Source organism: Mobula hypostoma, chromosome 28, assembly GCF_963921235.1.
Source record: "Mobula hypostoma chromosome 28, sMobHyp1.1, whole genome shotgun sequence".
Lineage (NCBI taxonomy): Eukaryota > Metazoa > Chordata > Chondrichthyes > Myliobatiformes > Myliobatidae > Mobula > Mobula hypostoma.
The window spans coordinates 22,210,619-22,225,376 of NC_086124.1; the positions used below are offsets into that span (position 1 = coordinate 22,210,619).

Consider the following 14,758-nt stretch of genomic DNA (forward strand, 5'->3'; position numbering starts at 1 on the left):
ACCATCTGAAAACCCGTGGCCAAATTATGGAGAGCCAGCATGGCTTTGTGCGGGGCAGGTTGTGTCTTAACGACGACTGAGTGTTTTGATAAAGTGACGAGACAGATTGATAACAGTGGGCAGTGGATATTGCTGACATGGATTTTAGTAAGGTGTTTGACAAAGTCCCTGATAGGGGCCTATTCCAAAAGATTAAGACACTTGGGATCCACACTGAATTGGCTGTTTGGTTTCAGAACTTGTTTGCATAGAAGACGGAGGGTAGTGGTTGATGGGTCTTATTCGAGCTGGAGGTCTGTAATTAGTGGTGTTCTGTAGGGACCTCTGCTGTTTGTGATATATATCTACGACATGGATGTAAATGTAGATGGGTGGGTTAGTAAATTTATGGATGATACCAAGACTGGTGGAGTTGTGGATAGCGTAGAAGACAGGTAAAGAATACAACATGGTATAGATCAGTTGCAGATATTGACAGAGAAATAGCAGATGGCGTTTAACCCAGATAAATATGAGGTGTTGCACCTCAGTAGGGCAAAAGCACGCAGACTGTTAAAGGGAAGATCCTACACAGTGTTGCTGAGCAGAGAGATCTAGGCAGCAAAGTTCATACCTCCCTGAAAGTGGCTAACAAGTCGATAAGGTGGTTAAGAAGGCTTATGGAATGCTTATCAGTCGAGAGCTTGAGTTCAAGAGGTGATGTTGCAACTTAATAAAACTCCGGTTAGGCCACAACTGGAGTACTACATACGGTTCTGGTCGCCCCACGAGAGGAAGGAGGCTATAGTTGAGGCTTTGGAGAGGGTGCAGAAGAGGTTTACCAGGATGCTGCCTGGTTTAGAGGGAATGTGCTATCATGAGAGGCTGGATAAACCTGGGTTGCTTTCTCTGGAGTGCTGGAGGCTGAGGGGAGATCTGATAGAGTTTACAAGATTTTGAGAGGCACAGATGGAGAGCACTGAGAGCATCTGTTTCCCACGGTTGAAATGACTAAACCAGAGGGCATGCATTTATGAGGGGGTAGGTTCAAAGGGTGATGTGAGGGGTAAGTGAGGGGTATTCGGGCGGGAGGAGAAGATGGCAGCGCGCGTGCGCAGCTCTCCGGTGAAAATGATATCGTATTCGTTAAATAGGGGCCGTGGACAACTCTGATTTGATGGAGAATGGACATGAAAGCACAGAGGAACATCTGGAGAAATTTCTGAAACGCCCGTTTGCTGCTGTCGTTACTGTGTGGTCGTGAATCTTTCAGAGGGTAGGCCTCAAAATCCCCGGCCTTGCCTGCTTTTGGTGACCGGGAAGGACGTCGAATAGCTCGGACAGAGATGGCGCTCAGTACTTGGTGTCAGAGAGCTGATCAGAGCTCGAAGTTTTCGGATGACTCAGAGTCGGACTGTGGTTGGCATGGCAGCAAGAGTTTATCTTCCTTCTCCCGTCTGCGTGAGATGTGGGACATTTGAGAAACTTTGAACTTTACTGTGCTCACGGACTTCTTCATCAAGTTATGGTATTGTTACACTGTTTGTAACTATATGTTATAATGATGTGGTTTTGTCAGTTTTTTCAGTCTTGGTTTGTCCTGTGTTTTGTGATATCACACCGGAGGAAATATTGTATCATTTCTTAATGCATGCATTACTAAATGACAATAAAAGAGGACTACGTGTCTTCATAATCATATTCATAAGCTCTTTACTCAGAAAATCATGAATGCCAGGAATGCGCTACCTGGTATGGTGGGAGCAGCAAATACATTCAAGGGTTTTAAGAGAAGCTTGGATAGGGACATGGAGATAAGGAAGATGGAGAGATATGGTGCAGGTAGGAGGAATTAGTGTTTGGGTAGTTTTCATTTGCTTTTTAGCTGTTTTGGCACAACATTGTGGACCCAATGGTCTGCCCTGTGCTGTACTGTTCTATGTTCTAAATGGGATTAGCACAGACAATCGTCATGATTAGTATGGGTGAATTGTGACCAGGTGCCCTCCTGCTCGATGGTTCTGTGAACCAATGATTCGGCCCATTTATTTTCTGCTAGCTCATGCCCCACACTAATTTTCCTGTCACTCTGTTCTCAGCACAGTCCCACCTACTGCCCCCAGGTACTCCTGCTCACCCCCACATGCACTCACCGTAGAGCTGATTAATCCATAACTGTGCATGTTCGCCGGAAAAAGAGGTCACAGGGGTCACAGAGCTTGCAGACTCCACACACACAGAGGGATGGACAGATAGAGAGACACACACACACACACACACACACACACACAGTGACGAAGTTCAGAATGGAATCCATCACCCCGAGATGGCGGCAGCTCGGCATGCTCCTCACCTCTATGAGTGCTGCGTTGACCGGCGCGACGGTGCTCGACATGTGGACGTTGGGCGTGGAGGTGGAGCGCTGTCGCTGCAGCTGTCCATCAGCGGGCTGGCAGGGCGGCGGGAAGGTGAAGGTGGGCGCGGCCAGCCTGCTGAGATGCAAACAGAAAATGGGGTGGGTCAGTGCCCAGTGCTGCCGAACGTCCCTCTCGTCCGCCCCGAAAGGGTCCCTCAACCCCACCCTTCCTCCGCTCTCACCGCAACCACAGCCCAAAATCACAGACATACACACACAGAACACAGTCCGTCCTCAGGAAACACAATCCCGAGAGAGGGTTCTAGACTCAGCGACCTCCATCAAAGGCACACACTCCCGACCGTCCAGGACATCTTCAAAAGTTGGTGCCTCAAGAAGGCAGCACCTATCATTTGGGACCCTCACCACCATGACATGCCCTCTACTCTTTGCTATCATCAAGGAGGAGGTACAGAAGTGTGAAGACACACACTCAAGGTTCTTCCCCCCTTCCATCAGATTTCTGAATGGACAATGAACCCATGAACACTATTGCATTATTCATTTTTCTGCATTATATATTTTTGTAACTTTTAGTAATTTATGTCTTTGTAAAGCACTGCTGCTGCAAAAGAGCATCTCTCGTGTCACTAAACCAGCGATTATAAATCTGATCCCATCCTGACTTAGGGATGCACAAAGGGGCTCCTGAAACATTCGGAAGTCTGATGGACGTGCACACTAATGGTGGATCTGGTTCCCGCCCCCCCCCCATCCTTTTCTGCCTCTGCTTTAAGGGACCGTTTACCCTTAGACGATGTTTGTTACCACACTGTGGAGGTACGCTGTGGATCTGGTGTACTTTGTGGACACAGGACGACAGGATATCTGCAAACACAGAATCCATTCGTCACCTGGGACGGTCTGTGCACCAACCCCCCATTGCTGGTGTCGGCGTCCATCTGAATTCACCCCTTTAAATCTGTACCCTTTAGCCGCCTCCCACACAATCCGTGCCCAATAAATACCACACCCCACAAACCACAGTAGCCCATGGTGCAAGGGAGTGAGATGGTTGAGGCATGGCAAGAGGGACTGGACAGAGACTGGGGGGGAGGCAGGAAGGGGCCGGGCGGAGACAGAGCGGGTGGGGGGGGCCGGATGGAGACAGAGTGGGCGGGAAGGGTCAGGCAGAGACGGAGCCGGTGAGAGGGGCGTGGGCGAAGACGGAGTGGGTGGGGAGGGGCCGGATGGAGACAGTGGGCGGGAAGGGTCAGGCAGAGATGGAGCCGGTGAGAGGGGTGTGGGCGAAGACGGAGTGGGTGGGGAGGGGCCGGATGGAGACAGAGTGGGTGGGAAGGGTCAGGCAGAGACGGAGCCGGCGGGAGGGGCAGGGGCGGAGATGTAGCAGTCGGGAGGGGCCATATGGAGACGATGGACCCCACATGCATTCCTCACCTGGGCTGAGGGGTGAGGGCTCCGTGGATCGCATCAGCAGGCAGCGGAGACAGAGACGGCTCATCACACAGTTCCGGTGAGGCAGGGCTGGATCCGGAGCGGGAAGAGACAGTGCAATGATGGTGTGGATCAGTCCTGTAAGTGCCTGCACCCACACGTGCCCCGAACACTGTTCATCAGACCCCACCCCATAGCCCCTTATTGCATGAACCACCCCTTTCAGCCCAAACTCACAGCACACCCTGAAATCACCTTCCCAGGTCCGACCTCACCAACCCTCATCTTGTCTTTACACCCCTCCCGCGTCTCCCTCCCACTTCCCCATCATTATCCATTCCTATTCCCTCCCCTCCCTCACACTCCCACTTTTGTCCTCTTCCCTTTCATCTCCCCTCCCCATTCCTGCCTCTACCCTTTCACTTCCACCTCCATGTCCTCTCTGTTCACTCATACCCCTTAACATCCTCTCCTCCATTCCTCCCTCACCCTCCTGCTTCCCCACACCCACTCACTCTTTCCCCTTCTCTCCCCGCCCCCCCCCGCTCTGCCCTGTGACTCACTATTTGCCGAGGTCGAGGCAGACGGTGGGCACCTTGCTGCTGCAGTGCTCGTGGAATTTGTGCCCACACGTCTGGCACCGGAAACCCTGGAACAGGAACTTCAGGCAGAAGTCACAGAAGGCCAGGTTAAAGAAGGTCTTCCGAACCTGTGAGAGAGTGAGGGAGAGAGATTAGCACCACTGTCACCCATCAGGGAGCAGGAGGAGAGAGGGAAGGGGGTGAGGGGAGAGGGGATGGGGGGATGGGGGGGATGAGGGGATGGGGGGAGTGGGGGTGAGGGGGAGTGGGGATGAGGGGGAGTGGGGATGAGGGGGAGTGGGGATGAGGGGGAGTGGGGATGAAGAGGGGTGATTAGGAGTGGGGAGGGTAGGAGAAAGTGTATTAAGGGTAGGGAGAGGGGGACAGTGGGACAGTGATAAGGTGTTGCGTTTTGGTAGGACCAGCCAGGTAGGTCTTACACAGTGAAGGGTAGGGCACTGAGGAGTGTGGTAGGACTCTGGGAATACAGGTCCATAATTGGCATCACCGTTAGATAGGGTTAAATAGCTAGATAGCTTTTGGCACATTGGCAATCATAAATCAAAGTACTGAGTACAGGAGATGGGGTGTTATACTGAAATTCTTTCAGACATTGGTGAAGCCTAATTTAAAGTATTATGCCAGCTTTGGTCACCTACATACAGGAGAGATGTAAACAAGGTTGAAAGAGTGAAGAGAAAATTTATAAGAACGTTGCAGGGTCTGGAGGACCTGAGTTATAAGGAAAGATTAAATAGGTTAGAACTTTATTCCTTGAAACTTAGAAGACTGAGAGGAGATTTGATAGTGGGGAGGGGAACGTTGACTCAGACCATGATAGGAGTATACAAAATATGAAGGTTATAGATAGGGTAAATGCAAGCAGGCTTTTTCCACTGAGTTTGGGTGGGACTACAACCAGAGGTCATGGGTTAACAGTGAAAGGTGAAAAGTTTAAGCAGAACATGAGGGAAAAATTCTTCACTCAGAAGGTCATGAGAGTGTGGACTGAGCTGACAGCACTAGAGGTGCATGCGAGCTCAATTTCAATGTTTAAGAGAAGCTTGGATATGTACATGGATGGTAGGGGTATGAAGTATGGAGGGCTACAGTCCCAGTGCAGATCGATGGGAGTAGGGAGTTTAAATGGTTTGGCACAGACTAGATGGGCTGAGTGGCCTGTTTCTGTGCTGTACTTTTCTATGACTCTATGTCTGTGCACGTTTGAATTCCTTACAGAATCAGTCAGCATTCACAATACAGGTGTTAAAAGTCCACAGAAACTACAGGTTGACAACCGATGATACTCTGAAATTTGTAAAGCGATTGTCCCTCAGTTGGGTGTATTTCACATCCTTCCATTATTCCTATCTCATCTGTCTCCGGCACCCCCACAGTGTAAAGGTAAACTATGTTTGTCAAGAGCCACACACACACACACACACACACACACACACACAGAGAAAATGCTGGAGGAACTCAGCAAGTCAGGCAGCAACTATGGAAATGAATAAACAGCTGACATTCCCGGCTGAGACCCTTCATCAGCACTGGAAGAGGGAAGATGCCAGAATGAAAAAGGTGCAGACCAGCTGCAAGGTGATAGGTGAAACTAGGTGGCTGGGAATCGAGGAATCTGAGAGGAGAGGAGAGTAGACCATAGAAGAAAGGGAAGAAGGAGGGGTATCATGGGGAAGGTGATAGGTAGGCGAGAAGACGTAAGAGGCCAGAGTGGGGAATAGAAAAAGAGGGAAGGGGGAAGGATTTTTTTTAACCAAGGGAAATCAATGTTCATGCTATCAGGTTGGAGGCTGCTCTGACGGAATATGAGGAGTTCACTCCTCCACCCTGAGAGTGGACTCATTGTGTCAAAAGACGATGTCAGAATGGGGAAGGAGCTAGGAATATAAAAGGGCTGCTCAGTGGGAAGTTCTGCTCTCGGTGAAGGTGTTTGACAAGCATTCCCCCAATGTACTCCGGGTTTCACCAATGTAGAGGAGGCCACATCCGGAGCACCGGATACTGTAGACAACTCTACGTTCTTCAAAAAGCTTTTAGAGAAAGCTCTCACTTCAGACACCCGACTCGTCTGGGGTGATTACACACTGCCCACACTTGTCCTTGCCTGGACATTGTCTTTAACCCTTGGCCTTACTGAAACCCCCACAGGACCAGTCTCAGGTCGGGACTTACGAAGTTGTGCATTGACAGTGGCACCTCGTCCAGCACCTCTACCATCAGCTCTTCACCCACCAGGGGCGTGATGTCCGTTGACCAGTCCGTCAGCTTCTTGTGGCTGGGATACGGGTGAGAGAGTAGAGAGACAGAGGTCAGTGACCAGAGAGCACAGCCTGCGTGTCACAAAGCATGGGAGGGTAAGGCCTTTCGGCCCATCAGATCTGTGCCGGGAGGGTAAGGCCTTTCGGCCCATCAGATCTGTGCCAAACACTATGCCAAATAAAACTCAACCTCGTACAACAATCCCTGCACGTTCATATATCTATCTACAAGACTCTGATCATCTCTGCCTCTATTACCATCCCTGGCGTCAGGTTACAGGTAGCCACTGTGTGTAAAGCTTTGCCCACACCTCTCCTTTCAACATTCCCCCTCTCACCTTCTATTCATGCCCTCTGGTATTAGATATTTCTACTCTGGGAAAAAAAAAATTATGACCGTCCACTCTATCTCTGCCTCTCATAATTTTATCAATGCTCATCAAGTCTCCCCTCAGCCTCTACCATCCATAGAAAACAGCCCAAGTTTGTCCGACCGCTCCTTAAAGCTCAAACTGCCGAATCCTGGTGAACCTCTTCAGCACCCTCTCCAAAGCTTCCAAATCCTTCCTGGAATGGGGCAACCACAACTGCAAACAATATTCCACGTGCGGACTGGCCGAAGTTTTCTACAGCTGCTGCCTGGCTTCCCGTCTCTTGTACTCAGCGCCCTGACCGAGCATGAACAAGCACACCGTATGCCTTCTTTTGCCACCCTCTCTGTAAGCCAGGGGTCCCCAACCCTTTTTTGCACTGCGGACCGGTTTCATATTGACAATATTCTTCCGGACCGGCCAACCTGGCCGGGGGGCAGGGGCGGGGAGGATGGTTGCCAACGGACAAGAGTAGCAGTCAGATACGTTGTGTTTACCAGAGAAAGACTACAATGACCATGAAGCCTTGCGCGGGCACCTGTGTGCATGTGTGACTTGCGCATGCGTGCACGTGCTGATTATTTTTCTACAAATCGTTTTTGGCGATTCTCCCCGGGGGTGGGGGGGAGATGTTAATGACGACCGGAATATCGGTGATAAGTGGCTAATACACTCAATTTCGTTTCTAACAGGGTTTATCTAACGAATTTAATATTAAACACACAGAGCATATTTTCCTCGCATGAATATATCGATAAGTCAATTATCAGGGGAAGTCAAGGGAGCTTGAAGTAAGTGTTGAATGAACTTCCAGTAGAAGTGGCAGAAGCAGGTTCGATATTATCATTTAAAGTTAAACTGGATAGGTATATGGACAGGAAAGGAATGGGGGGGTTATGGGCTGAGTGCAGGTCGGTGGGACGAGGTGAGAGTAGCGTTCGGCACGGACTAGAAGGGGAGAGATGGCCTGTTTCTGTGCTGTAATTGTTATGTGGTTATATAAGTCAATAGCATCATAACAGTTTAAGTAACGTTTGGATATTAAACACACAGCGCATATTTTCCCCGTATGAACATATAAAATCATTGTAACACTCCAATATCGCTGAATCAGTGGGAGCCCTGGGCTTGTTTCCCTGCAACAAGACGGTCCTATCGAGGGGTGATGGGAGACAGCGATACTCGAATGGGTTCCTTATGTCCAGTCTATTCCGCAATTTAGTTTTTGTTATATTCATCGCAGAAAAGCCCGCTTCGCAGAGATATTTTGGAAATGGAAGCAACGTTTTCAGTGCTTTCGTGGCTATCTCAGGATATTGAGCCTTGACTTTGATCCAGAATGCCGGCAGAGATGTTACGTCACACATACTTTTCAGCCCACCGTCATTTACAAGCTCGAGGAGTTGATCTCCTTCCCGCGCTGACATGGACGACGCACACGTAATGGCTCAACAGTGCGTGACAGGGAATGAGGAAAGGTGCAGCTGACTCATGGCGTTTCCTCGCGGCCCGGTAGCACATGCTCTGCGGCCCAGTACCGGTCCGGGCCCAGTGGTTGGGGACTGCTGCTGTAAATCTATCGGCCCCAGTTATGGATTCTCCTACCTCAGGGAAAAGACTGTTACCATCCCCTTTTCAACGCCTCTTACATTTTTAAGTATCTCTCTAAATTCACTGATCATAAGACTGTAAGATATAGGAGTAGAACTGGGCCATTTGGCCCATCGAGTCTGCTCTACCATTTCATCATGGCTGATCCAATTTTCCTCTCAGCCCCAAATCTCCTGCCTTCTCCCCGTACCCCTTCATGCCTTGACTAATCAGGAATCTGTCAATCTCTGCCTTAGTATACCCAATGACTTGGCCTCCACAGCTGCCTGTGGCAATGAATTCCACAGATTCGCCACCCTCCGGCTAAAGAAATTCCTCCCAATCTTGTTCCAAAAGGACACCCCTCTATTCTGAGGCTGCGTCCTCTGGTCTGAGACTCTCCCAGCATAGGAAACATCCTCTCCACATCCACTCTATTGAGGCTTTTCAACGTTCGATAGGTTTCAATGAGGTCACCCCTCATTCTTCTGAATTCCAGTGAGTTGAGGCCCAGAGCCATCAAACTGACTTCATATGACAAACCTTTCAATCTTATCAATCATTCTCCTACATTCCAAGGAATCAAGATCTTCCATCACGAACCTCTACTGAACAGTGAGTGACTGAACCTCCTTGACTAGCCTCCCATGTGGATCCTTGTCAAAGGCCTTGCTAAAGTCCATGTAGACAACATCCATCACTTTTCCTTCATCAACCTTTATCGTTTTGACAACCTTCTTAATTATCCACAAATCCTACAGTCTAATAGATCAGCTGTAAATTTGTGTATTTAAGCACAAAACACACTATACTGTGTGTGCCCTTCCCTCCTTCCCCCCCCCACACACACCCACAGCCATTCGTTCACCACAGGCCTCTCACACTGCACCATGTGTCTAACACACTTCTCCCAATCCCTTGATAGGGAGGGGGGAACCCACGACTGACTTACCCATCAATAAATCTGTAGACTGCGCAACACTTCTGTGACAGTCCGCGCACTTTGAGTGCCTTGTCCAGGCTGTCGTACACCGTCATCCCTGCACGCACGTTCACCTGTCAAATCGTAATACGAGCAAAGCTTGACGAATACTTCTACATGGCAGGATGGTGTAGATGGAGTTTCACTCTTTGTCTGACCCCGGGAGTGTGTGATGGGACAGTGTGGAGGGAGTTTCACTCTGTGTCTGACCCCGGGAGTGTGTGATGGGACGGTGTGGAGGGAGCTTCACTCTGTGTCTGACCCTGGGAGTGTGTGATGGGACAGTGTGGAGGGAGCTTCACCCTGTGTCTGACCCTGGGATCGTGATGTGAGACAGACTGCCACCACACACGTTTGGAATGAGTGTCTGTCTCTACAGTGAGCTGTGGCTGAGCAGCATTAGGCCCAAGGTTGAAACCGTTTTTCCTCCTCTCTCGTGGTTGCCTGTAATATCCAAACACCAAACCACCATTCCCCGTGGACTACTCACCACAGTGCGCTGCTTATTGGGCAGGTAGACGCGGACGGTGGCGGAGGCCCTGTGCATCTCGCGTGGGGAGCCCTGGTGGCAGTGGTCGTGGGTCTGCTCGGCCCCGGGGCTGGGGCCTGGCCCGCTCCCCGTCGTCAGTCCAAAGCCATTGCTGAGCGCGGGCGAGGAGGCCGAGACCCGCTTCATCCCGGGGCGGTGTCGGTGGGGGTGGAGGAGGTCCGCTCACCCGAGAGGCACCTGCTGTGGGTGGGAGGGAGATGTCCACTGTCAGAGAGATATACAACATGTAAATAGTCTCTTCAGTCCATCAAGTCATTACGGACCCAAACTTTTGCCCACATTCCAGAGAATTATAGCATAGAAATAGGCAGTTTGGTCCATCCTTTTGAAAGCGACCCACACTAATCCCATTTGGCCCGTCATAGAGCAATACAGCAAAGAAACAGACCTTTTGACCAGTTAAGTCCATGCTGACCCACAGCAATCCCATTTCCATTGTACAGCATAGAAACAGGCCCTTTGGCCCATCTAGTCCACTGGCCCACACCAACACTCTTTCCACCAGAGAATCCTGGAGCACGACGATATAGAGAAAGGCCCTTTGGCCCATCTAGTCCATGCTACCCACACCAATCCTCTTTCTATTATGTCATAGAGCAATAAAGCACAGAAGCAGACCCTTTGATCTGTCTAATCCATACTGACCCACTTCTGTCCCGTTTCCATATAGTCATCAAGAACTACAGTACAGAAGCAGGCCTTTGATCCATCTTTTCAATACTGACCCATACTCTCCATTACCCCTATTAAAGAGACATAGAGTCCTAAGGCAGAGAGACTACCTCTTTGGGCCTAGCACCTCTGTACTAACCTACACCAATCTCGTTTCCCCCCACTATAGAGCACAACGGCACAGAAACACACCAGTCAGCACATCTACTTCTTGCCAGGCTGGTCACCTAACCAGTCTCACCTGTACCATATACTGCTAAACCCCTGAGGGGAAAAATAGGTGGAGAAGGGTGGAGGTGAGAAGAGGGGTAGGGAAGGGCGGGGGGGGTGAGAGGAGGGGTAGGGAAGGGCAAGGGGAAGGAGAGGGGTGGGGAAGGGCGGGGGGGCGAGAAGAGGGGTGGTAGGGTGATGGGAAGGGAAGTGTTGGGGGGGAGAGGAGATGAGTAGGGAAGGACGGGGAAGACCACAGAGGGTTAGGCCGGGATCGGAGGGAAGGGTGAGGGAGTGTGGAGTGTTCTGGAGGTTTTGGAGAGGGTCACCAGGATACTGCCTGGATCAGAGGGTGTGAGCTATAAGGAGAGGTTGGACAAACTTGAGTTGCTTTCTCTGGAGCGGCAGAGACTGAGGGGAGTCATAATACCATGTGAGATGTACAAACGTTTGTAGATAAAGTAGACTGTCTTTTTTTCCCCCTGTATGGTCAGGTCAAATACCAGATAATATGGGTTTAAGGTGAGAGGATGTAGTTCAAAGAAAATGCGTTGGGGGAGAATTTATTTATTTTTTTACACAGAGCCGAGTGCCTGGAATGTCCTGCCAGAGATGGTGATGGGTGCAGATACAATAAAGGTGTTTAAGAGGCCATTAGACAGACTCATGAATGTCCAGGGAATGGAGAGAGCTGGAACGCGTGCCAGGAGAAGCGGTTTCACGTCGTGATCAGCACAGGTAAAGCAGGCCCTGTTCTGTGTTCCCTGTTCTCAGGGCTCGGGGAGCTAAGGTCAGAACAGGCTGAGCAAACACGGGCAATCACCCTCCAGCCGTCACGTGCCCCTCCCAGCCAATCCACCCACAGGAAGTGTCTGCGTGTGACCTTGCTGAATGCAGGAAGTGCTGGACAGTGCTGAGGACACTGGCTGGGGCTGTAACAGCTCCGTGGGGCGGGCCAGGAGCTCAGAGCACCTGAGAAATTCAGGCACAGCGAGGTCAGGGGATGATCACCGTTGGTGATTCCAAGCATGTTGGGGAAGGTGAGATCTCTTGACCTTTATGGCTCCTGGCTTACTGAAAACGACCCTGGCCAGCAGAACACAGAGCTGTGTATTAGGGCCGCTGTCGCTACACACATCTCTGCAGTGGCTAACCTATCCCTTTTCTTTACAAAAATACATTTATTGCAACTTTACAATACTACAAAAAAAACAGACCCAAGAACACAAGACTAAATTAAAACGTTCCCATCATGATCTTGGATGACTGTGCCCTGTGTTGCCCAAAGGTTCCGGAAAACCTCCATGGTACGTATGGATACCGCGTGTTCCCTCTCCATGGTTACCCTGGCATGGACATAACACCAGAACATAACCAGACAGTCGGCCGGATAGAGCTCTGCACTACCTGCTTCCAGGACATGGGTGGGTATGAGTGCCTTGGTCAGCCTCAAGTGCAGGCGTACAGGCTGAGGGAACAAATTTCACGTCACATGCTGGCGACATCTGATTCTGATATCGTCCTGTCTGCTCGCATCACCTCTCTGTACTGGATAACCAAATACGAACAGGCGGGGCTAATGAACTGTGTTTACACAGAGCACGGCACGGTATAGCATATACTGACCCCTGTCTGCACACAACAGTGACATGATCAGTGACCCCTGACTGTACATATGGTGTCATTACAGTGACCTTTGTCTGCACATACATTGCAGTTAGTGACCCGTGTACATACAGTGTCATTACAGTGAGCTGTCTGCAGACAGTGCAGTTACAGTGACCCCTGTCTCGTTTGTGCATGCTGTGCAGCTACAGTGAACACCTCCATCTGCACAGCCAGTGCAGTTGTCAGGATCCCTGTCTGCACACAGTGCAGTTACAGTAACCCTTGTCTGTACACACAGTGTGGTTACAGTGAGCCCTGTCTGTACACACAGTGCTGTTACAGTGACCTCTGTCCCATCTGTTAATGCTGTGCAGCTACACTGACACCTATCTGTACACACAGTGTGGTTACAGTGACCCGTCTGTACATACAGTGTCAGTACAGTGACCCCTGTCTGCACACACACAGTGCGGTTACAGCGACCACTGTCTGCACACTGACCTGTTTGCACACAACAGAATGCAGTTTCAGTGAGCCCTGCCTGCACACACAGTGCAGTTACAGGGCACCCTGTTTGCACACAGTGCCGTCAGTGACTCATCTGTACACACAGTGCTGCTACAGCGATTGCCCCATCTGCAGAGACAGTGCAGCTACTGTGATCCCTGCCTGCACACACAGTGCAGTTACAGTGACCAGACTGTACACAGTGCAGTCACAGTGACCTGTCTGCATATAGTGGTATTACAACGACCCCTATCTGCACACAGTGCGGTTACAGCGACTATTGTCTGTACACACAGTGTTGTTACAGTGACCCATCTGCACACACAATGCAGTTAACACACAGTGCAGTTACAGTGAGCCCTGTCTATACACACAATGCAGTTACAGTGAGCCTTGTCTGTACACAGTGCAGTTACAGTGAGCCTTGTCTGTACACAGTGCAGCTACAGTGAGCCCTGTCTATACACACAGTGCAGTTACAGTGAGCCTTGTCTGTACACAGTGCAGCTAGTGAGCCCTGTCTATACACACAATGCAGTTACAGTGAGCCTTATCTGTACACAGTGCAGTTACAGTGAGCCCTGTCTATACACACAGTGCAGTTACAGTGAGCCCTGTCTGTACACAGTGCAGTTACAGTGAGCCCTGTCTATACACACAGTGCAGTTACAGTGAGCCCTGTCTATACACACAGTGCAGTTACAGTGAGCCCTGTCTGTACACAGTGCAGTTACAGTGAGCCCTGTCTGTACACAGTGCAGTTACAGTGAGCCCTGTCTGTACACACAGTGCAGTTACAGTGAGCCCTGTCTATACACACAGTGCAGTTACAGTGAGCCCTGTCTATACACACAATGCAGTTACAGTGAGGCCTGTCTATACACAGTGCAGTTACAGTGAGCCTTGTCTGTACACAGTGCAGTTACAGTGAGCCCTGTCTATACACACAGTGCAGTTACAGTGAGCCCTGTCTGTACACAGTGCAGTTACAGTGAGCCCTGTCTATACACACAGTGCAGTTACAGTGAGACCTGTCTGTACACAGTGCAGTTACAGTGAGCCCTGTCTATACACACAATGCAATTACAGTGAGCCCTGTCTATACACACAATGCAGTTACAGTGAGCCCTGTCTATACACACAGTGCAGTTACAGTGAGCCCTGTCTGTACACAGTGCAGTTACAGTGAGCCCTGTCTATACACACAGTGCAATTACAGTGAGCCCTGTCTGTACACAGTGCAGTTACAGTGAGCCCTGTCTATACACACAGTGCAGTTACAGTGAGCCCTGTCTGTACACAGTGCAGTTACAGTGAGCCCTGTCTGTACACAGTGCAGTTACAGTGAGCCCTGTCTATACACACAATGCAGTTACAGTGAGCCCTGTCTGTACACAGTGCAGTTACAGTAAGCTTTGTCTGTACACAGTGCAGTTACAGTGAGCCCTGTCTATACACACAGTGCAGTTACAGTGAGCCCTGTCTATACACACTGTGCAGTTACAGTGAGCCCTGTCTGTACACAGTGCAGTTACAGTGAGGCCTGTCTATACACACAGTGCAGTTACAGTGAGCCCTGTCTACACACACAGTGCAGTTACAGTGAGCCCTGTCTATA

The 14,758-nt window shown here is 50.2% G+C and overlaps 1 protein-coding gene across 4 annotated transcripts in view; it reads right to left on the reverse strand.

The window, feature by feature from the left end:
* Nucleotides 1-14,758, reverse strand: part of araf (A-Raf proto-oncogene, serine/threonine kinase) — a 53,315-nt gene that overhangs the window by 20,907 nt on the left and 17,650 nt on the right. Inside the window, exons 3-8 of one of the 4 annotated variants that reach the window (XM_063035034.1) lie at nt 10,084-10,323; nt 9,564-9,667; nt 6,565-6,667; nt 4,354-4,499; nt 3,794-3,880; nt 2,333-2,471 (exon numbers count right to left, since the gene is read on the reverse strand). In XM_063035034.1, the coding sequence (XP_062891104.1) occupies nt 2,333-2,471; nt 3,794-3,880; nt 4,354-4,499; nt 6,565-6,667; nt 9,564-9,667; nt 10,084-10,269 (765 nt within the window). In that variant the 5' untranslated portion in view covers nt 10,270-10,323. Of the gene's footprint in view, nt 1-2,332; nt 2,472-3,793; nt 3,881-4,353; nt 4,500-6,564; nt 6,668-9,563; nt 9,668-10,083; nt 10,348-14,758 lie in introns of all 4 variants that reach the window. The other 3 variants (XM_063035035.1, XM_063035036.1, XM_063035037.1) reach the window with 3 other exon arrangements.